General features: G+C 49.4%; 4 protein-coding genes across 5 annotated transcripts in view; 1 reads left to right on the top strand and 3 right to left on the bottom strand.

Moving 5' to 3' along the window:
* Positions 1-21: 21 nt before the first annotated feature.
* On the bottom strand, positions 22-4154 carry rnf139 (ring finger protein 139). The gene is made up of 2 exons (XM_084695683.1): positions 3817-4154; positions 22-3053 (listed from the first exon to the last, which is right to left on the bottom strand). Exons 1-2 carry the CDS (start codon positions 3977-3979, stop codon positions 1159-1161), a joined length of 2058 nt encoding a protein of 685 aa, XP_084551809.1. The 5' UTR covers positions 3980-4154; the 3' UTR covers positions 22-1158.
* Positions 4155-4243: 89 nt separating this feature from the next.
* On the bottom strand, positions 4244-8982 carry tatdn1 (TatD DNase domain containing 1). Its single transcript, XM_084695684.1, has 12 exons — positions 8734-8982; positions 8369-8434; positions 8199-8248; positions 7793-7856; positions 7424-7567; positions 6992-7034; positions 6826-6911; positions 6518-6558; positions 6092-6168; positions 5903-5973; positions 5357-5483; positions 4244-4885 (listed from the first exon to the last, which is right to left on the bottom strand). The coding sequence occupies exons 1-12, from the start codon at positions 8807-8809 to the stop codon at positions 4783-4785; spliced, it is 948 nt and encodes a 315-aa protein (XP_084551810.1). The 5' UTR covers positions 8810-8982; the 3' UTR covers positions 4244-4782.
* Positions 8983-9041: 59 nt separating this feature from the next.
* ndufb9 (NADH:ubiquinone oxidoreductase subunit B9) lies at positions 9042-10709 on the top strand. Its single transcript, XM_084695689.1, has 4 exons — positions 9042-9190; positions 9591-9783; positions 9969-10082; positions 10297-10709. The coding sequence occupies exons 1-4, from the start codon at positions 9102-9104 to the stop codon at positions 10426-10428; spliced, it is 528 nt and encodes a 175-aa protein (XP_084551815.1). The 5' UTR covers positions 9042-9101; the 3' UTR covers positions 10429-10709.
* A 182-nt stretch (positions 10710-10891) lies between these two features.
* Positions 10892-20034, bottom strand: part of LOC146295009 (protein MTSS 1-like) — a 29485-nt gene continuing 20342 nt past the window's right edge. Inside the window, exons 7-15 of one of the 2 annotated variants that reach the window (XM_084695682.1) lie at positions 18432-18589; positions 18018-18125; positions 17501-17598; positions 16736-16943; positions 15942-16052; positions 15357-15593; positions 14224-14391; positions 13877-14033; positions 10892-13666 (exon numbers count right to left, since the gene is read on the bottom strand). In XM_084695682.1, the coding sequence (XP_084551808.1) occupies positions 13017-13666; positions 13877-14033; positions 14224-14391; positions 15357-15593; positions 15942-16052; positions 16736-16943; positions 17501-17598; positions 18018-18125; positions 18432-18589 (1895 nt within the window). In that variant the 3' untranslated portion in view covers positions 10892-13016. Of the gene's footprint in view, positions 13667-13876; positions 14034-14223; positions 14392-15356; positions 15594-15941; positions 16053-16735; positions 16944-17500; positions 17599-18017; positions 18126-18431; positions 19835-20034 lie in introns of those variants that run through there. The other variant, XM_084695681.1, reaches the window with a different exon arrangement.

Genomic DNA, 20034 nt, shown 5'->3' with positions numbered 1-20034 from the left:
TGTTGTCTCACTTACAAACCAAACCATTATTAAAGGTGATTTTTATTTACATTAATTTCTTTTAAACAAAAAGGCAAAAATGAACAACTTTACCTAACAACTAATTGAATCATCAAAGTCCTTCGTTGAAACAAACAGCTGTTGAACAGAATGTGATGGCTGTCCTGGTTGGAACAGGGTGACACCTCACAGCTGCTTCTACTTTCATCAGTCTTAATTATTACCACTGTAACGAATAATTAAACCTTTAAATAAAATTTTAAGACAGTCTCGCTCTGGAAGGTTTTGTCATTTCTAGATAACATCATACTCACTTGTGCTTGTTAAGAAGCGTATTGATCATGAATGTAAAACGAGAAAAAACAAACAAATCGACTGCCAAATGGAATTTGCAAAAACGCTGATAGTTGAACACCTTCGCAAATGAGCGTGGCAGAAACCTTGTTTGTAGCCGAGCAGCTTGGTTCAAAAGCGGCAATTAGCCATGAACAGATATGGTGACTGAGCGGAGCGTGGAGCGACGAAGGCTCTCATCTCCAAATACTCATTACAATACAACCCTTCTCCTGTTTCTCTCAAGGGAAGGTGCATGTGTGTGTTAATTACATGTACAATAACGTACACAATTGAAGCAAGGTCACACAAGAGACCAGTAGTCGATTAAAGAGGTAGCCTATATCTGAGAACACAGTAGCACGTCACCTGCGGACCTCACTCTCTGGAACTGCCCTCCGCTTCCTGTCTCCTCTCTCTGCTTCCTGTCCACCTCCCTCTCTCTCTCTCTCTCGCTCAGCCAAACAGCATGCACACGGCCAACGCCATCCCTACAAAACAAGAGGAATGTGTGTCTCTCACTGAGCTGCACCTCTCGGATCCCACCCGTACCCCTGTCTAGGCACACTAGTACAGTAGTTCAATCTGGACCAAGCCCTTGGATGGGCAAACCCAGACATATCCCCTCCCCCCCCAAAAAAAAGATATTCTAGATGGAGAGAAAATAATCAACTTCCCTGATGTTGTAAAAATGACGATGTTTTTAATAATAAAGATCTTTTTTTTTAAAATAATAATAAAGATCTTTTTTTGTTGTTTGTTTTCGTTTAAACTTAAATATATATATATATATATTTCTCTCTCTATACATGAACACGTCTGTGTTTAGTCCCCATTGGAGTCGGTGTCGTCGTTAATGTAGTCCTCCTCTATGGGCGAGCCCCCGTTCTGTGCCCCCCACTCGTCCTCGTCGTACTCTATGCTGTCATTGTCCTCCAGCAGCTCGTTCTCGGGCTCCGCCCCACCTGCCGCCGCCGCCTCCTCCGCCAGCTGGCGCTCGGCAAAGTCCACCGGGTCCTCCTCGCCACCGGGGGCGGCGTAGCCGTTGTTGTTGGAGAAGGGCGCCCGGTCGCGGCCCTCCTCCTCGACGTAGACCTTCTGGTGGCACATGGGGCACGTGTCCTGGATGTAGAGCCACTTGCGGAGGCAGAGGGCGTGGAAGTAGTGGTGGCACGGCGTGAGGCGGGCCGACGTGGCAAACTCCTGGTAGCAGATGGCGCACACGTCCTCGATGCCCCGCAGCTCCTCGCCCCTCATCTCCGGCAGCGAGTTGATCTTCTTCACGGCCGTGCGGCGGTTGATGAAGGTCTTCCAGCCGTTCTTGGCCTGCAGGTAGATGTTGAAGTAGGCGTGCAGGCACATCATGCACGCCCGGATCTTGCTGCCCGACTCGAACGCCATGGTGTACGCCCCGTTGCCGAACATGATCACGCCGAACACAAACTCGATGACGTTGCCGGACGAGCGCACGTAGTACACGTAGTCGTCCAGCTTCTCCCACAGGACGTTGTGGTAGCCGTCCGCCATGAAGAGGGCGTACACCGTCAGCGACACCAGCACCTTCAAGCACAGCTCCACGCAGAAGGCAGTGACGGCAAACAGCCAGGTGTTGAGCTCGTAGAGGTGCCACAGCGCGTAGCTCAACGCCACGGGGAGGGCGAAGAGGCTCAGCGACACCAGGAGCACGGGGAAATGGCGGCGGAAGGAGGAGACGTGGGAGGCGCTCAGCGACATCAGGACCGGGTCTGTCATGCCGTGGATGAAGTGCAGGATGGCGGTGAGCAGGAGGCACATGTTCCGGCTGAGGCGGATGAGCCGGTCCTCGGGGTCCAGGCCGCTCAGGCCCGTCTGCAGGGCCAGGATGAAGAAGAGGACGGGCGCCACGAAGCCCAGCCGCTTGTCCTCCTCCTCGGTGGAGCCGATGAACGCCAGGATGCTCAGGCCCAGGTAGTGGGCGAGGGACGAGATCACGGCGCTCATGCCCAGCACGGTCAGCGTCGAGTCGCAGCCGCTGATGATCAGGTTGCTGAACAGGTCCCAGAAGACGTCCCGCGTCAGGTAGCCGCGGGGGTCGCCGGCACCGCCGCCCACGTCGACGCCCACCCCGGCGCTCTCGTGCCGCACGGCCCGCACCACGTACACCAGGATGATGGCCTGCGCCGTGACGCGGGTCAGCCAGAACACCCTCAACACATCCGGGAAGCGGATCCTCTTCCAGGTGTCCTCCACCAGGAGCTGCAGCCCGTAGATGCGGTACATGTGCCGGACGAGCAGGTAGACGTAGCGGCACGAGTAGTAGAACCACTTGAGCTTCAGCGCCAGACACACGGCCGTGTGGAGGGCCAGGGCCAGGCCCGACGCCACGGCCACCAGCTGCCTCACGTCCACGGGCAGCTCGATGATCAGGCCCCACAGGGGCACCATGATGTCCAGCACCACCAGGGCGGCGCACACAGACTGGATGTTGAGCAAGAAGACGTAGCCCATGCCAAACACCAGCTGCAGCACGGCCATGCCCAGCCAAAGGGTGGGGCCGTTCCTGGGCAGCAGCCGGAAGCCCAGAGCCGCTTTGTAGTAGGCGCTGTAGAAGTCTATGTGGGAGGTGGCGTAGTAGTTGATCAGGACGGCCACCATTCCGAGGAGCACAGCGAAGAAGAGGGTGTAGAACTTGAACAGGGCCTTCTGGGAAAGGACCAGCACCACACTGGACACTAGGATACCTGAGGGAAACAGGATGAACATGGTTATATCTGTACCTCTTGAGCAAAAACACACACACACCAATAGAGTGCATGATGTCTATGTTCAAACGTCCAACATTTCTGAGCATTGGAAATCACAAGCAGAAAAACCGGAATGGTATAACGCCATGTAAGTTTGACGTTTATCTATAGAGTAGCCTTGTAAAGTAGACACACAGTTCATTTATCTCCCTTACAAACAGTTCGCTGAACTGTGGAGCTGTAGCTAGTGTAAACATAAATGAGGTCGGAGTGCAAATACCCAACCGAGGGCCTCTATGAGTTTCTGACAGCTGTGAGTGATGGCCGGACTGCAGCCATGTCCTGTATTTAGCTAACTAGATATCTACGTCAACAGTCCATTTATGGCCTGAGATTAGCGCACTACTGTACCTGTCGATTAACTGGCTAGCTCAGCTAGCCACTGTTGCTATCTAGCTAGCATACTTTCAGGAATAGGTCACTATACTGTGGAAACAGGGCTTAAAACATGTGCCTGTATAACATGTCAGTTCATGGTTTACTAGCTGTGTCACATGAAAAAGCACTTTTACGTTGTTTCCGCCAGTAGCTAAATCGGCTTCGCGAGGAGTAAAGTGCAAGAGGCCATTGACAGGTGAGCGTCTCACTGCGCATGTTAGCTAGCTAGCTGTCAGTTTTTTCTGAGCGCGGATGACAGTGGTTGTCAGTGAAAAGCATTGTAGCTTGCTAAACCGAGTTGTAAAACACGCATTCGTCTTACCCATGACTCTGACAAAAATCTTTCCTGCTGTCCCGGCCCATCCTGACCCGGGATCATAGTAAGAGTTAAAAATGGCGTCGATAATAAAGATGCAAGGGACGCGAAGTGCCACATCCAGCACCGCCAAGGCCTGTTGGCTGATCCGGATCTGAGCGGACGCCATGGACTTTGTGGGATGAAGGTCCTGGAGGACTCAGTCACCCCGTTTGAAAATTAAAAAACTCCAGCCTCTGCCTGTTGTTGTTTCAACCTCCCAGACGTTATTTATCGGGGTCCGTACTATCAGCCATCTTCGCCGTCCTCCTGTTGCTATGCGAAGAACGCGGAAGTTGCTTCTGTTTTTCGTCCCCGTGAGTGACGTTTCAAACGTCAAAAGGTGTGGCTCACAGTACAACAAATAAATGATTAGAAATTGCTCAGTGGCAAATCTTGTTTCTCATCTTTATTTCATTTTTCTTTATTTCACATATTAATGATATTATATTATGAAGACATGGTCAGGTCGCCAATCTCCTAAAACCACCACCACCATCATCATGGATACATTATTCAGTTACAGGAGTAACTTACAAAACCAGCTTTAGGGTTACTAAAAGCTATAGACCAACATCGGGCATTGAGATAATCAATTGAAACTTGAAAAAAATATTTTCAACCATTTTAATTGAAACAAAACTTGTGTTCAAACTTTACTTAAATTTAAGGAAGAGCACAAGCCACACATCTCAGTTAAATCCACAACGTTCCAGAAGGGCAGAGAACATCATCTTCATCTCCTTCATGCAAAGTTAGCCTCGACCATGACAAGGCATTTCTGAAGACGTCTGAAGAGGGTTAGGGTCTTCAGTGACTGACAGCAGCAGGTGTTGACGACAGGGGCAGTGCAGCCTTCCCTGCCTGAGGTGAAACCAGACACCCCTCCTCAGAAAAGTTCTGAGGAACAGTCCTGAGCAAGGACATCATCCGTCAGCTCCCTGTGAAGAACACTTTCACCGTGTTGTTGTAGATGGTGTCGGCCATCTCCGCCGGGTCCTCGTTCCTGGACGCTGCCATGACTTCTAGCACTTGTCTGACACGTGAGGAGACAGCAAGGAAGTATCGTTATACACACAAAGTATCTCTAATGCGAACTGGAAGTGGTTTCAGCCATGGTACATCATCCATATTCTATGGTCATCAGTCGATCACATTACTACAAACGCAACACACGTGACCTTTTTTTCCTGTGCTGAAACAGTGAAGTACAACCACAAGACTATCACTATCACACCAGAAAGAGGCGCAATGGAGGCCCAAAGGGGAGGAACTGGAACAGAATGTGGAATGAGGGTAGATTTCTTTATCTTCCTCTCTTTCACCCTCCTTTCCTCCCTCCTCTCGTGAATCGTCCCTCCATCCGCCCCTTCCTTCCAATTTCCCTCCTTTCCTAGACTACCTTCCTTTCCTCCCTTTATCCATCCAACCCTCCTTCCCTTGCTCCATCCACCCATCTATCCCCCCCACCCCTCCATCTCTACCTCCCGCCTCCAGGTACACATACATGATGTGGCAGGGCTCGTTCCTGTCCTTCAGACAGTGTCCCTCCTCCCATTTCTTCTTGGTGGGAAACGTAGTCCTGATGTGTTTGGAGCCTGCGTGAGTGTTCTTCACCCCGCACCAAGGTGCATCTAGGGGAACACACAACCATCAGAACTCCAACATCTCTCTTTGGAAAACACACACACATCCGTACCGCAGCCTGTCCTTCTCCTTGCCTTGGCCTATACGTTTACATTTAGTCATTTAGCAGACGCTCTTATCCAGAGCGACTTACAGTAAGTACAGGGACATTCCCCCGAGGCAAGTAGGGTGACGTGCCTTGCCCAAGGACACAACGTCATTGCACAGCTGGTATTCACACCGGCAACCTTCTGATTACTAGCCCGATTCCCTAACCGCTCAGCCACCTGACTCTACATATGAACTGGAAGATTCTTCATAAAAAGTATTGATAATCAAACAAAATGAAACTGAGTGCATTGTTGTAAAACCATGGAGGCTTATAGGGAAGAGAACAAAGGAGAGACAGAGGGAGGGGTTAACACACCCGTCTCTATCATCAGTCTCTCAGTGGGGATGGACTTCATGGCCTCGATATTCGCCTCCGTTTTCAGGGAACTGAAAGAAAATGAGAGCCGCTTAAGAGGAATTCGGAACCAGGCGCCGTAGATGTCACATCTGTCTTGCGGAGGATTGGTTTTGAACCTTGGACTGTGACGGTTCGCTCGCCTCTTACCAGCCATTGATCCCAATGTACAGATCCAGATCTACAAGAGCAGCTGCATCTTCTGCACTGCCATCGAAGGAGTGGACCTGCAGCAGGCATGCAAGGTGGTCAAGGAACGTGCCCTGATGGTTGCGAACGTTGGAACAAGCAGGGTATCTACATGTATATCCCAAGCTAGCCCAGGGTTAGAGTATAGCACAGTGTTCGAGCATTTGACTGCACCTCAAGAAATCACAGGTTCAAATCCCCTGCACGTTGCATTGGTTAAATGCACCTACTAAATGAATACATTTGAGTTATAAAGATGAGGTTAAAGTTTACGATTGTCAGCGAAGGCCTTTGCGACTCGCGGGGATTTACAGTTAAGATGCATTTGATTTAAGGTGCGTGGTTCCACAGGGAAACATGCGACACGTTAACCAGAAGTGTTCTTACCACGCCTCCTACACATCGGTCCCTGTTCCTCTTCATGATGTCTGTGGAGGTCAAGACAAATTCACCATTGTAATTATGTAAGCAATAAGGTCATGTTAATCATGTATGTAATGAGGTAATACATATCTGAATATAAGTCATAAGATCATTTAATCATGTAATACATATTTAATGAGGTAGTATATGTAAAATGTTAAGAAATAATTGTAAGAATACCTGTAGTTGGTTTGTATTTCTGTAAATATCTTTACTATGATTGTAGTAAGAGGACAGTTCGAGTAGGTTGTTTTGTTTACAGGTACACAAACCTAGGAACGGCTGGTGGGAGTTCCTACAGTGGAGGAACATGGGAAGTTTGGTCTCCTCAGCCAGGTCAAACTGCTTCTCAAAATACCTGGTGGGACGCCAGAGGTCACAACTGGGCCAGACTCACATATCCCACAATCCCCAGTACGAGAGGACGGCCTGACTCACTTCATCTGAGTTTCCTTCGGACAGAATTCCAGTCGGTCGAAATCTGAAATGTTAAAAAAGAGAAAGAGGGATGAAGCACTGTGCTTAATATCCTTCTAATATATACAGACACTAGGTGGGACACAAGTAGGAACTACTTGGTTGAGGTATTATTTGTGTTGCACTGCCTGGTAGTTCAGATGTGGTTATTTGACTCTGCCTAGAAAATACAGACTATTCCTTGATTCAGTGAGAATGCAGTGAGATCTATCGTGCACATGTGATCCTTGACTACCTATATAATCATGCTGTACTTTCTATGTACTGTTGTGTGAATAAAGGTGTATGCTCAATGAATAACGGGTTGAATGTGATGTTGTAAACTGCAGACGCATGCCCTCACGCCATGCTAGGTGGGACAGAGTGGAGTGTGTCAGTGTTCCGACACCTCACCTAGTCCACATTCCCCGATGGCCACCACCTTCCCTCTGTTGGCTGTGGCTAGCTCCCTCAGACCAGACAGGTACTGGTCAGGTCCGTTCTGGTCAAACTCCCCACAGCGTGTCGGATGGCACCCCACTGTGCTGTAGAACCCCTCTGTACAGGTGTGTGTGTGTGTGTGGGGGGGGGGGGGGGGGGTCAACACAGACTGCTTAAAATCAACTAATAACACAGTCAACTTGATAAATAATGTTTTCGTTTTCTTTATTGATCACTTCTTATGACCAGTTGTAGAACGATCTGGAAATGAGAAAATGTGTATTCCTGTGAGAGTGTCTGATTGATTTACTCTAACCAGAAGTCTGTGTGGTCATGCATCACCTCTGGACTCTGCTAGTGTCAGGGCCTCCTTGCTGTCCTCTAGACTTCCCCCTGTGATCATGAACTGCAAAGACACAGAGTTTAAACATTGTCCCTGGTGAGGGAGAAAGTGAACTTCAATAGTCAGCTTGCTGAGTGGTTAGGGAATCGGGCTAGTAATCTGAAGGTTGCCAGTTCGTGCCAAATGACAATGTGTCCTTGGGCAAGGCACTTCACCCTACTTGCCTCGGGGGAATGTCCCTGTACTTACACTAAATAACACTGTTTTCTTTCAGAACACAATTAAGTTTAGGTGGGATCTGTGATGTTTACATCAAGGGGCATCTGTGTAACTCTTTACCTATACAGATCAATGTTATTGGATGATGTATTATCGCCAAGCACCAAAATGACATGACAAACTTACCTTTTGGACCCCAACTTTCACAGCTCTGTCGATAACCTGATCAAAGTCATCTGATGAGAAGAATACGGTCTGTTAAGAGTTGATTCCGTCAGCCTGACATTGGATCCTTGGCTAACCTACAGTAGCTATGCAATGTCCAACAGCAGCACACTGACTGAGTAGATACTTACCGTGATGTTTCTGCTTGCCTCTGTAGAGACCCCTGAACATGGGATCTGTCAGATTGATACCGATGTCTGAACAGGAGAACGGTTTGCGTCACCATCATTAACACCATCATTCAACTAAATTCAATTCAGTACATTCTCATCATTGACATATTAGATAGGGTAACCTTTTATTCATGTAGAATGTTACTTTATTTGTAACTTAAAGAACTACTGTTGTTGAGGTATTTAAAACATGCTAGCAGGTAAGCTAGTGTGTCAGATCTGTAGAAAACATCATCTTTAGAACGGATACAGTAGACGTTGCAGATGCAGTTAGCATTGTCTGATATCGGATGTATGAACGCATGTTTGTTGTGTCTACTTACCTATAAACTTGAAGTGTGTCATGGTTTTTGCAAAGCTGCTGAAAAAGGACCCACATGCAGCTCTAACAATTCCCATAATTCTACATGACCGTTTTCACTATAATATGTGCGCAATCCTAAAACAGAGTATCCTTGTATCTATCTCCAACCAATAACGACAATTCAAAAACCTCAAATGATATCTAGATATGTTATTGTATTGTAACAATTACACAGCAACGTCATTATGAATACAAACTGAAATAAATGTACTGTTAGAAATAGTATGATGAAAATACAATGCGCACTTGGTACATGAAAAAAAAGATCAAGAATCCAGCCCCACAATGCTCCTGGCCTGAGTTAGAAGGTGACAGGGGACGGGAAAAATGGCCTCTGCGTATCTTACCCACCACCAAAAAGTCCTGCGGCTTTACAAAAAGTCGTTGCGGCACCTCGAATCATGGTGCATATTCAGGTAAGTGAAGGGTTGGAGTTTTCGCCTTACATTTTTGGGTTAAACAACGTGAAGCATGCTGTCGGAGGCCCATCGGAATCAACTGATCTTAGCAGGCGAGACTAGCTAGCTTAGCTTTCTTGCCAGCTACAGTAGGTCACCCACTCTCGTCAGCCCAGCGTTAGCTAGCCAGCTGGCCCGAACTAGCGGCATCAAACCAATCCAATGTTATTGTTATTGTGGCCCGGCAAGTTACTAAGACTGAGAGATAACATTGTTTAATAGGAAGCTACGTGTTTTCCGTTTGCATTTGCAATGATGACATTTTAGGGCTCGTAGTCTTCAGTCTGCTTTTGCAGCTAATCTTATGTACGTTGTGATTGACGATGATGATGATGATCCGGTTAACGTTGTTTTTTAGGGACAAGTACCGATTTTACGCGTGCATGCTGAGGGCGCGCTTCGATGACAACATGGGCGAGAAAGATATGGTGAAAGCTACCAAGATGCTGAAGGCAGGGGAAGAGGAGTTCTGGGCCAACCAGCACCCGCAGCCCTACCTGTTCCCCGACTCTCCCGGAGGAACCTCCTACGAGAGATACGAATGCTACAAGGTAACGGGTTAATGTTGGATCCACACCTGTTTTGTTTCTCTCCTGTGGTTAACGTTACGCAGCTCCAGTAGGAGCAGTATGTTCGGGGTGTGTTTATGTGAGTTGAGTGTAAAAAAGACTGACGAAAATGTGTGAGAAAGGCAGAGGCGTAACGTGAGGTCTGTGTTTTTGTGTCCTGGCCCCAGGTTCCAGAGTGGTGTCTGGATCACTGGCACCCCTCTGAGAAGGCCATGTACCCTGACTACTTTGCCAAGCGGGAGCAGTGGAAGAAACTGAGGGAGCAGAGCTGGGACAGGGAGGTAGGCTGTCGCCCGACCAGAACGCTCACATCAGCTCTCCCTTCCTGTGTCTTTTGTTGCTTCAAGTTTCAAACCATATCTCCTCCCCCCCCCTCCCCACCTGTCTCCCATCCTGTCCACTCCCCCCCCCATCCTCTCTCCCATCCTCTCTCCCCTCCCATCTTCGCTCCTGCCTCCCATCCTCTCCGCTCCCATCCTCCTCTCCCCTCCTCAGGTCCAGCAGCTGGAGGCAGAGACCCCCGCAGACGGGCCCAAGTCCGAGGCCCTCCCCCCGGCCCGCAAGGAGGGCGACCTCCCCCCTCTGTGGTGGCAGTACGTCACCCGCCCCAGGGAGCGCCCCGTCTAAGATGCTCCATCCCCCTCCCAGTCTCCCTCTCACACCCTGGTCTCCCCCCCATGGCCGACCACCACTCTGCAGAATCGTGACTCAGCTGTCTTGTGAACCAGTCTCTAACTGTAAGGGGATCGCTGTATAATGAGTGCTTGTGAAGAGCTGCATGCAGGGTGTGTGTGTGTGTGTTCCACCGGCCTGAACTCAACCTTGATTCTGAAGAAATGGGAGACCTTTGAAATATACTTTAGCTGTGCTTCATCTATACCTGTACAAATAAATATATGATTAATGAATCTCTTTTGAATCTGGCTTTATCCCAATACCCTTGCTGATGGCTGGCCATAGGACACTAATTACACAGATCATACACACACCTAAATGATGTTTAGGAGATAAATGTTTTCATCTATTACTGAGAAAGTATACCAGGACCAAACAGTTGAGATCAGTAAGTGGAATAAATACATTGGGTCAGTTTTGGTTCAACAGACACACTTCCTGCTACGTTTTATTGTTACCTGAAATAACAGTTACATAGAAAATAGGAGACATGATTCAGGAACTGGACAGTAGACTATCAAGTGCCAGGGTACAGACAAGAGTTCACATGGTTAAGATCCGTTCAACTGCAACATCAGCTCACAGTGTCCTAATTGTCAACAATAGCTTCAATTTTCTTAGTACCGACGGGCAGTACATCTAAAGTGCAACAAAACTCACCAATTTCAGCTTTATTCCGCCGCTTCTCACTATCAATTGCTTTCTGGTGAAAATGTGTGGGTGTTTTTTTTCTCAAACTTTCATTTTGGGACTTCGTCTAACACTTGAACTGATACAAGAACTCAGCCAATTATCAAACACAACCCCTCCTTGTGATACTGTGAAAAAGCAGTCATACATCAAGAATTTCTTCAAAGGTTTTTAAAGTGCGGGCATTTAGCCTACCACATTTTGTAATTGTATAATTCACTTTAATATAACACTTTTGCAACTATTTATCGGAAATTAAAACCCAGGACTCATGGGTTTAGCCGTGCGTGAGTATTAAGCACAGGGGTTTCACCCCCCAAAAAAGACAAATTGAGTTTAGTTACAAGTTAACATTCCTGAATACTACTTTCACCAATCGTCACCGACATGAAGGTAAAATCATCACCGGCGAGAGAAAAGGCGACACCTTGAGTCTTCTTCGACAACGACATTCAAAACACCAACTGAAACAACTGCTAACCGTTAAGCGCATAGAAGATTTTGGCAACTTGTGATTCACATCAGCAGCTGTGCTTGGAGAGGAATCCAGGAGCAGTGTTATATTACAGCTTGGTACAAGGACGGCGTCGGACCTCTAACAGCACCAAAGAGATGCCCTCTTCTCTCAGGACTCACAGCGTCATGTGCATGGAGTTGCATCGGCTACATGTTCCAACCTTTCCCCGTCTTGGTTTATGTCGGAAGGAGGGCAACCACAGGCTTCAGTCGTCATACACAACGTCCAACCGCTCTCCAAGACCAGCAGGAATATGTCGAAAAACACTTACAAAAACCACATGCTGTATTCTACGTTTCTACGTGTCGATGGACGGCGCGTCTAGCACAGCACACACTGGGATAGGAGCAGATGAGAAGGATTCAACTAAAGGTCAACATGAGGCCAAGGACAGGATGTTACAAGATGGTGGCTATGTGGGATATTGGTTCACTGGGACGTACACAGGAGAACGGGGGATCGAACCCGGGTCTCCTCTCTAAAACGTCTACCATTAGACCAAGAGGAGAACAACTGAGGGCAAACTCATCCAGAGCGAGTGGTTCCCCACCGGCTCTGCTACACTACCGCATACTAAGCTTTGTAACTGTAAAAGACTTGGAACTTAACATTTACTAATACGGCAGGTTTGTAAATGCTTAGCCACTATACCTGCGACTGATTACACTCTGAGTAGCTGAGTCTACCGGACGTCGTGTCAGGGTCTGAGGGAAACACTGTTGTGTCACCTCAGCGGAAAACTGCCGGGCTGAATTCTGGGAGGACATTCTTAAAGTTGGACGTTGTCAGAAACTGCGCTGATTTCAGTTTGTCCGTCAGTCAGTGATGGTAGGTTTCAGTGTTTTCCATCCTTGTGTGACCTAGTCAGTCACATATACTGAGGATTCAGTGTAGTCTATGCCGGGAGAGACAGTTTCCCGTTGGACATGCAAGTGTCAGTTTGTTTTTTCAATACATCTGAATCATCTTCAACTTAGAATAAAGTGTTATTGAAACACCACTAAAGAGTTGACTTGCTCTCCTCTGACGCTGTGACAACTTGAGTGTTTTCTCTGTGAAACACGCAGAGAAGATTCGCTCTGTTAAAGAAAATAAAGCCTGTGGGTTATTCTAGCTCTCGTTGGCACCTTTTATAGGGATTCAGGAAGGCTGGGAAAGGTTAAGAAGAGGGTCAAGAGGACCACTGATAAAACATACAAACACTTCAAAATATAAATATGTACATACAAATAAACATTTGATCTTTTCCATTCCTTTGAAAATAAATGCAAAGCAAGGCCAGACCAGGCCGGACTGGACCAGACTGGGCCAGACCAAGCATCCCCAGGCCTCCTCACACTATCCTGGGCGCGGAGCGGTCGTTGGTGGTGGACTTCTTCAGCCTCACCCCCCGTCGTATGGCCACCAGCATGTCCTCCCCCTCCCCCCCTGCCTCCCCTCCCGCCTCCCCCTCCTCCAGCACCTCTGGGAGGGCCTGCCACTCGGGGCCCCGCCCGCCGGGCTGGGGGGGCGGGGTGGGCGGGTCAGAGGAGGTGTGACGCGGGGCATCCCAGAGGCTTCGGGGGGCCCGGGGCCCAGTGCTGCTGTTGTTGTTGTTGTTGCCAGGCGACAGCGGGCTGCGGAGACTCGGTGGGCCCCCCTCGCTGCTCTCCTGCAGGCCCCCCCCGGGGAAGAAGCCCGCCCCAGGGTGGTCAGGGACGGTGGGGGTCTTGACGGGGATCATGGGGGGTCGGATTGGGATGGGCCCCAGGCCCCCGGAGGGCCTGCGCAGGTTGGGCTTGGAGGAGGGGGTCCTTCGAATGGTGGCCACGCCGGGGGTGACGATGGCAGGGCCGGGGGAGGGGATGCCGGTGGTGGAGGCGGGGCGCTTGGTTTGAAAGGCCCGGCGGTAGGACTGGCTGATCTCGCTGGTGCGGGGGATGGTGCAGGACCTGTCATCCACCTCCTGATCTCCGCCCACCGTGAAGTAGTCGTAGTCTGAGACTGGCGGAGAGACAGGAAGGGGAGGGGGGAAAGACAGGAAGAGGAGGGACGGAAAGACAGGAAGGGGAGGGGCATCAGCAAGTGAAATAGAATAAGGACGTTTCAAATCTATTGTTCTCCATAAGTCTGTAATTGTGCGCGTGTGCACGTGTGTGCACACACAATAAACGTGCAAATAAATGTGTGGGCGGGAATGTGTGTGTGTGTTACCCTGGGAAGGAATGGCGTCCTCAGAACAGCAGGGTGTGTTGGTCTGGGTGCTGTAGCCACTGGAGCCCTGGAGAGAGTCTCTGCTGCAGGGCTGGATGTCCAGATGCAGCCCTCTGGACAGAGCCCTGGCCAGCTCCTCATGCACCTCCACATCCTCCTGCACGCACACACACACACACACATACATAAACACACACAGACACACGCACTTTACTAATGTACCCTGATGTGAGTGTCGGTGACAGCTAACCGTTTGTTGTGACAGCTAGCTGACAGTTTGTCATTATAATAATCAATCATCACGTCCATAATCTAGAGGTGTCCTGTCCAATTACTGTGGGCCTCACCTTCGGTGGAGAGTTGTGATTGGTGCTCCTGGCCCTATGAGGCTCCTCCCGTGGGGTAGTGGCCTCAGTGCCCAGGGGCATGCTGGGATCTGTAGTCTCCTTCCTGTCCCTGGGGCGCCTCAGTGTGTTCACCATGGGCTGGTCATAGGGCCCAGGCTTGGCCCAGTCCTGTAAGAGAGGCACGACGGGTTAGGACACACTCTGATGTGTGTGTTTGTGTGTACATGTGTCTATGTGATTATATGTATATGTGTGTAAGTGTGTATAGATATTAGGGGTGGGAATCTTGTAGTACCTCGCGATTTGATTTGAATCGATTCTTGGGGGTCACGATTCAATTAAAATCGATTCATGATTTTTCATCAAATTTCGATTAAATATATGCTTACATTTGATTCCAGTTTGCTGTTTAGAGTTACTTGTTTGTATTTGACTGTGATAGGCAGTTAGGTGTTGAAGAAAAAATCCCAATGCATCAAAACCTTGAAATGTATAGTTTTTCTTGCAGTTTAGTAAACTCATTAAAAAAACACATTAAATATCCCCCCTCAATTTTAGAAATGTATGAATCAATAAACTGAATCGCGATTCAAATGCAAATCGATATTTCCCCCCACCCCTAATAGATATGTGTATGTACTACAGATATGCATGCGTGATTATATGTATGTATGTGTGTGTGTATATGTGTGTATACGTGAGTGTGTGTAATATGGGTTGGGCCTGGCTTGGCCCAGTCCTACCAGGAGAGAGCAATGCAGGTTAGACAGGGCCTAAATACATGCTCTGGTTTGTGTGTGTGTTTTTGGATACATGTCTGCGTGCATGTGTGTGTGTGTTGTGTGTGTGTGTGTGTGTGTATGTGGCTGCCTGTTTCTAGAAGGCCCGACAGTTGCATGGACATGAGATAAAGACACCATGACAACACAACCTGGGTGAGAAGGAAGGAAGAGACTAGGAGGAGAGGAGGACGACAGAGGAGGAAAGAGAGGACGGAGAAGGAGATGAGGACAGAGCAGAGGAGTAGAGGAACAATGAGAAGGAGATTCACTGAGGATGGAAGGAAAGGAAGGATGAAAGGGAAAAGAGGAGGGGAAGGAGGAGAGGGAGAGTGGGGCGATGGTCGGACGCACCTTCCAGGTAGGGACCTTGGAGGATGGGACCATGCCAGGTCCCAGGATGCAATAGGGAGGGGAGGAGCCTGATCTGGGCCCCGCCCACATGGGAGAGGTGGGGGAGGCGAGGGGGGAGGAGGAGGAGTGGGAGAATGTAGGGAGGTGGAGGGGGAGGTGGGGGTAGCTCTCCTGTAATGCCCCTCCAGGTGAACAGAGGGCGCCGGAGAACACTTGATGGTCGAAGCCGTTTGACAACTGAACGTGAGCGGAGGACAAAAAAAATGAGATGAGTGAGAAGACACGCTGATGAAACCGTCATGAGGTCAGGTCATGAGGTCACGTCATAAGGGCATGCATGAGGTCACGTCATGAGGTCACGCCATGAGGTCACGTCAAAACAACCGTTTCAAACCACAGACCATGGAAACAAACACCTGGTGCTTCGACAAACACCGAAGATGGACTGGCAACAACCAATGACCTGCTCTGAAATACCTCCTGTTTGTGTTAGCGGGCGTGTCTGTGTGCACGTGTGTGTGTGGGTGGGATGTACTGTGTTTATGTTTGTGCATGCATGCATCTTGATTGTGTGTGTGTGTTCACCTTTTCTGGCCCTGTGCTGGAGCAAGGCTCCTTAAGGTCAGGTGAGGATGAGGAGGAAGAGGAAGAATTTTCCTGGCTGACAGTTTGAGAGACAGCTGGAGATAGACAGGTCTACAGCCAAGCGATGACACAGGATAAGAAGCAGCACGCGCACACACACACACACACACACACAAATACAAAGTCAGCCATTTGAAAAATGCTGTACCCAAGAGCACAATAAGAACAGAATGCAAGAGAGAGACAGACAAGCAAGCAGACAGACAGGAAATAACAGCACATTATGCCGCTCGCTAGATTAATAATTTGAAGGGGAAAAAAACATAAATTACAGGCGTTTTAAAGAATGAAAGCTATGCAATAAGCATGAGCAGCACATACAACAGTGGGGAGGTGTGTGTGTGTGTATGAGTGTATGTATGTCTGTGAGTGGGTGTGTGTGCAGTATGAATGTGCGTGTATGTATGTATGAGTGTGTGTGTGTTAGAGTGAGTCATCACTTCTGTAAGCAGGAAGCTCTCACCGAGCAATCATTGGCGCTCACTTCATGAGCCGGACCGTTACCTAGCAACCTGGGAGCTCAGGGCCAGCCCAGCCAGGCTCCGCAGGAGGTGATTGGTCGGAGCGGAACACCGCGGACGTGACATGTTCAACATGGCGTGCCAGTGTGCGTTTGCGTCTGGTTCGAATAATGGGCTCGTTTGGCAGACACCTGAGACCTCTTGACCTGCAGTCAAAAGCTGTGCCGAACCCTGGGAGATACGCGTGACTGGGGGAGTGGGGGTGGGGTGTACCTGAGTGTCTGGGGGGGGCATGGGCGAGGGGGACTTGGACTGGTAGGCGTCCTGGGAGATGAATCCAGAGTCGTGGGAGGAGACGCTGGAGAGGCGGGCGGGGCCCTGCTGGGGGAGGGCGGAGCTCCGGTAGCGGAAGTGCGAGGTGGGGGAGTGGCAGTGGGAGCCACTGGAGCGAGAGTCACTGCTGTTCACACTGTTCAGACTGCTGCAGGGGGGGAGGAGGGAGATATGAGAGAGAGAGAGAGAGAGAGAGAGCGAGAGAGCGAGAGAGCGAGAGAGCGAGAGAGAGAGAGAGAGAGAGAGAGAGAGAGAGAGTGAGGCACATAGGAGAGAGAAGTTTAAGTGGCTAAGGCAGTTGATGTATTCTGTTGTGTGTTATGTGTCTAGCCTGGAGGTGGTTTTACAGGGCCTACTGCCCCCAAGGCTCATGTCGAATGAATCCATTAGCTTCATCTTAACGCCTTCATATGGTGAGAGCAGAGAAGTTGCTGTATCACAACTTGGCCACAAGGTGGAATGGAAGGACCGGGGAGATGAAAGCACTGACATTTATAATATGTTTATTTCTGTATCTCGATTTCCTTTTTTCCCTCTCTCCTCCACTCCGTCTCCACAACACCCATTGGTGGAGTATATTAAAGGTCCCCCCCCCTCCATATTCTCCGCCAATAAGGCGACAGGAAGTTATGAGTAAATCAACAACAGATTCTATCTGCCTGAGAAGTTTTTGGGTGATATGCGGTTGCTAGGCGCCCAACGTACCTGCACATGCTTGACTTCCTGGATACGGTGGTGCTGGGGGAGGAGGGTGGAGTCTGGTAGGCCCAGGCACAGTCGGAACCCTTCAGGTCCACGATCACCTGCAGGGTAAACAACATCAACAACAAAGTAAACAACAAGAAAGTAAACAACAAGAAAGTAAACAAGAACAACAGACAGGACACAGACAGGACACAGACAGGAGACAGACAGGAGACAGACAGGAGACAGACAGGAGACAGACAGGAGACAGACAGGAGACAGACAGGAGACAGACAGGAGACAGACAGGAGACAGACAGGAGACAGACAGGAGACAGACAGGAGACAGACAGGACACAGACAGGAGACAGACAGGAGACAGACAGGAGACAGACAGGAGACAGACAGGAGAGGTGTCTGAAGAGCTCAGCTTCAGCAGGGAGAGGAACAGGTGACGTCTGAACATGGTTACAAACAACCAACACCTTGCTAGTTAGGATTCCTCACAGATTAAGGTGAAGAGGTGTGTGTGTGTGTACCTGCTCGCTGGCCGGGGGCAGCTTGTGGGGGTCCATGGTCAGGGACTTCAGGTCATCATTCAGGGTCTGGAGGTGGGTGATCTCCCCCAACATGGACATCTCCTCCTCCTGCAGAGCACAAAGTGCAGAGCATACCAGTATATAGCAGTATACCATGGTATAACAGGGTGCATACCAGTATATAGCAGTGTATACCACTATATTTAATAGGGTGTATACCAGCCATAAATAACTGGGTATACACCGGTAGTGTATAACAGTGTATGTACCTGCAGGGTCTACCAGGGTATAACAGTATGTACCTGCAGGGTCTACCAGGGTATAACAGTATGTACCTGCAGGCTCTACCAGGGCATAACAGTATGTACCTGCAGGCTCTACCAGGGTATAACAGGGTGTATGAAGGGTCCTCACCACCACAGGCTTCAGCATGGAGACGAAGGAGCAGAATCGGCTCCTCTCCTCCACCAGAGCCTTCCTCAGCGCCTGCTTCTCCGTCTCCTCCAGCAGCAGACACTTATCACTCACATCCTGCCTGGCGCTGTCCAGCTGAGGCTGGACATCCCCGCGGCCTGCACGCACGGCCACACACACACACACACACACAGAGCCACGAACACACACACGGAACCAGCAGCACACACAGAAGCAGAAACACCCCCACACACACACACACACACAACCCGAAAACACACACACAGACAGGTTAGTCAGACCCCCTGGAAGAAGAGAGACTAAGTAGAAGAGAGAGAGGGAGGACGAGAGGACAATGCCGCAGAGGAGGGGAAGACAGAGAGAGACAAGGGAGATCCAGCCCAGAGGCAGGAGCACAGACAGTCCCAAGACTCGGCCTTGCGTAACCAAGTCCTCGCTGGACCATGTGGCCAGTCTGGTTTCAGACCCGATCCAGGCCCCGATCCAGGCCCCGATCCAGACCCCGATCCAGACCCCGATCCAGGCCCCGATCCAGGCCCCGATCCAGGCCCCGATCCAGGCCCCGATCCAGGCCCTGTCGTCCACAGCATCAACCACCACAGCTGTGGGTTTCTGGCTGGAACGCATGCTTCTTACGTTTCGGAATACCAAGTTGTGGATCGAAGAGTTCACGATCAGAGGAAAGGATTAAGTATCTGGACATGGCGTTCTGGAAGGTTCTAATGGGACTCTGGGAACCGCTCTCTAATCTCTTCTGTGTGCTTCTCTGGGATGTAAACATGTAATTAAAGTGTAGTATTTCTCAGAGCGGAGTGACAAGCTTGGTAGCGTGGTTGGACCCGAAGTGGGGGGTTCTGGGTAAAATATTGGTGGATGAATTCTAGGATAAGGCATCACCCTACAGTATTACAGTAAGCAGTATAATATGACATTATGCAGTAATTCAATGTATTATGCATTATGCACTATCAAGTATCTTGTATGTGCTTATTTTTGGTGGTCTGGCATTGAAGGATGAGAACAGTGAACCTAGAACTTGGAAACTTAGACTTTGGAACGTAGGAACCAGGGACCTTGCAAGTTTGGGGTCGAAGTACCTTAGAATCTTGCAACTATTACAGTAAACCGTGGGACTTTAGGACCTCAGGATTATAAAATGTTTGAACCTTGGAACTTTGGAGCTACGGAACTTTAGGACCTTAGAACTTTGGACCCTTGGGACTTTAGGATCATGGAACTTTAGAATCAGGGGACTAGGAGCATGGACACTAGGGACCTTTAGACCCTGGACCTCTGGCTCTCTGACAGGGGGAAGAGCAACATTGTGCCCTGAGGCAGGCAGGCAGACGTCCATGCAGCTGAGAGAGATACAGGCCCTCCTAGTGAAGCCTGTGTTTGGACAACACCAGCCAGGGAAGAGTTTTACTAAAAAACATAGGTGCACACACACACACACACACACACACAGAGAAACGCGCACATATGCACCCATGCATACACACAGGCAGACACACACAGACTCACACACACGCTTTACCCCAAATAGAGTGATAAACACACTAGCTGCTACAGAGCTGCTACA

Source organism: Hypomesus nipponensis, chromosome 4 (assembly GCF_054491055.1).
Source record: "Hypomesus nipponensis isolate SF chromosome 4, ASM5449105v1, whole genome shotgun sequence".
NCBI lineage: Eukaryota > Metazoa > Chordata > Actinopteri > Osmeriformes > Osmeridae > Hypomesus > Hypomesus nipponensis.
This window is presented reverse-complemented; position numbering and strand designations above follow the sequence as displayed.

Bases quoted from the DNA above. Each gene is read 5' to 3' on its own strand.
- rnf139 (XM_084695683.1), bottom strand. From the start codon at position 3,979: ATGGCGTCCGCTCAGATCCGGATCAGCCAACAGGCCTTGGCGGTGCTG. The intron at 3,054-3,816 runs GTAAGACGAATG...TGTTTCCCTCAG, and splicing joins GATTTTTGTCAGAGTCATGG to GTATCCTAGTGTCCAGTGTG.
- tatdn1 (XM_084695684.1), bottom strand. From the start codon at position 8,809: ATGGGAATTGTTAGAGCTGCATGTGGGTCCTTTTTCAGCAGCTTTGCA. The intron at 8,435-8,733 runs GTAAGTAGACAC...TCTCCTGTTCAG, and splicing joins GACACACTTCAAGTTTATAG to ACATCGGTATCAATCTGACA. The intron at 6,912-6,991 runs GTGAGTCAGGCC...GCGTCCCACCAG, and splicing joins CCGAAGGAAACTCAGATGAA to GTATTTTGAGAAGCAGTTTG.
- ndufb9 (XM_084695689.1), top strand. From the start codon at position 9,102: ATGGCCTCTGCGTATCTTACCCACCACCAAAAAGTCCTGCGGCTTTAC. The intron at 9,784-9,968 runs GTAACGGGTTAA...TCCTGGCCCCAG, and splicing joins AGAGATACGAATGCTACAAG to GTTCCAGAGTGGTGTCTGGA. The intron at 10,083-10,296 runs GTAGGCTGTCGC...TCCCCTCCTCAG, and splicing joins AGCAGAGCTGGGACAGGGAG to GTCCAGCAGCTGGAGGCAGA.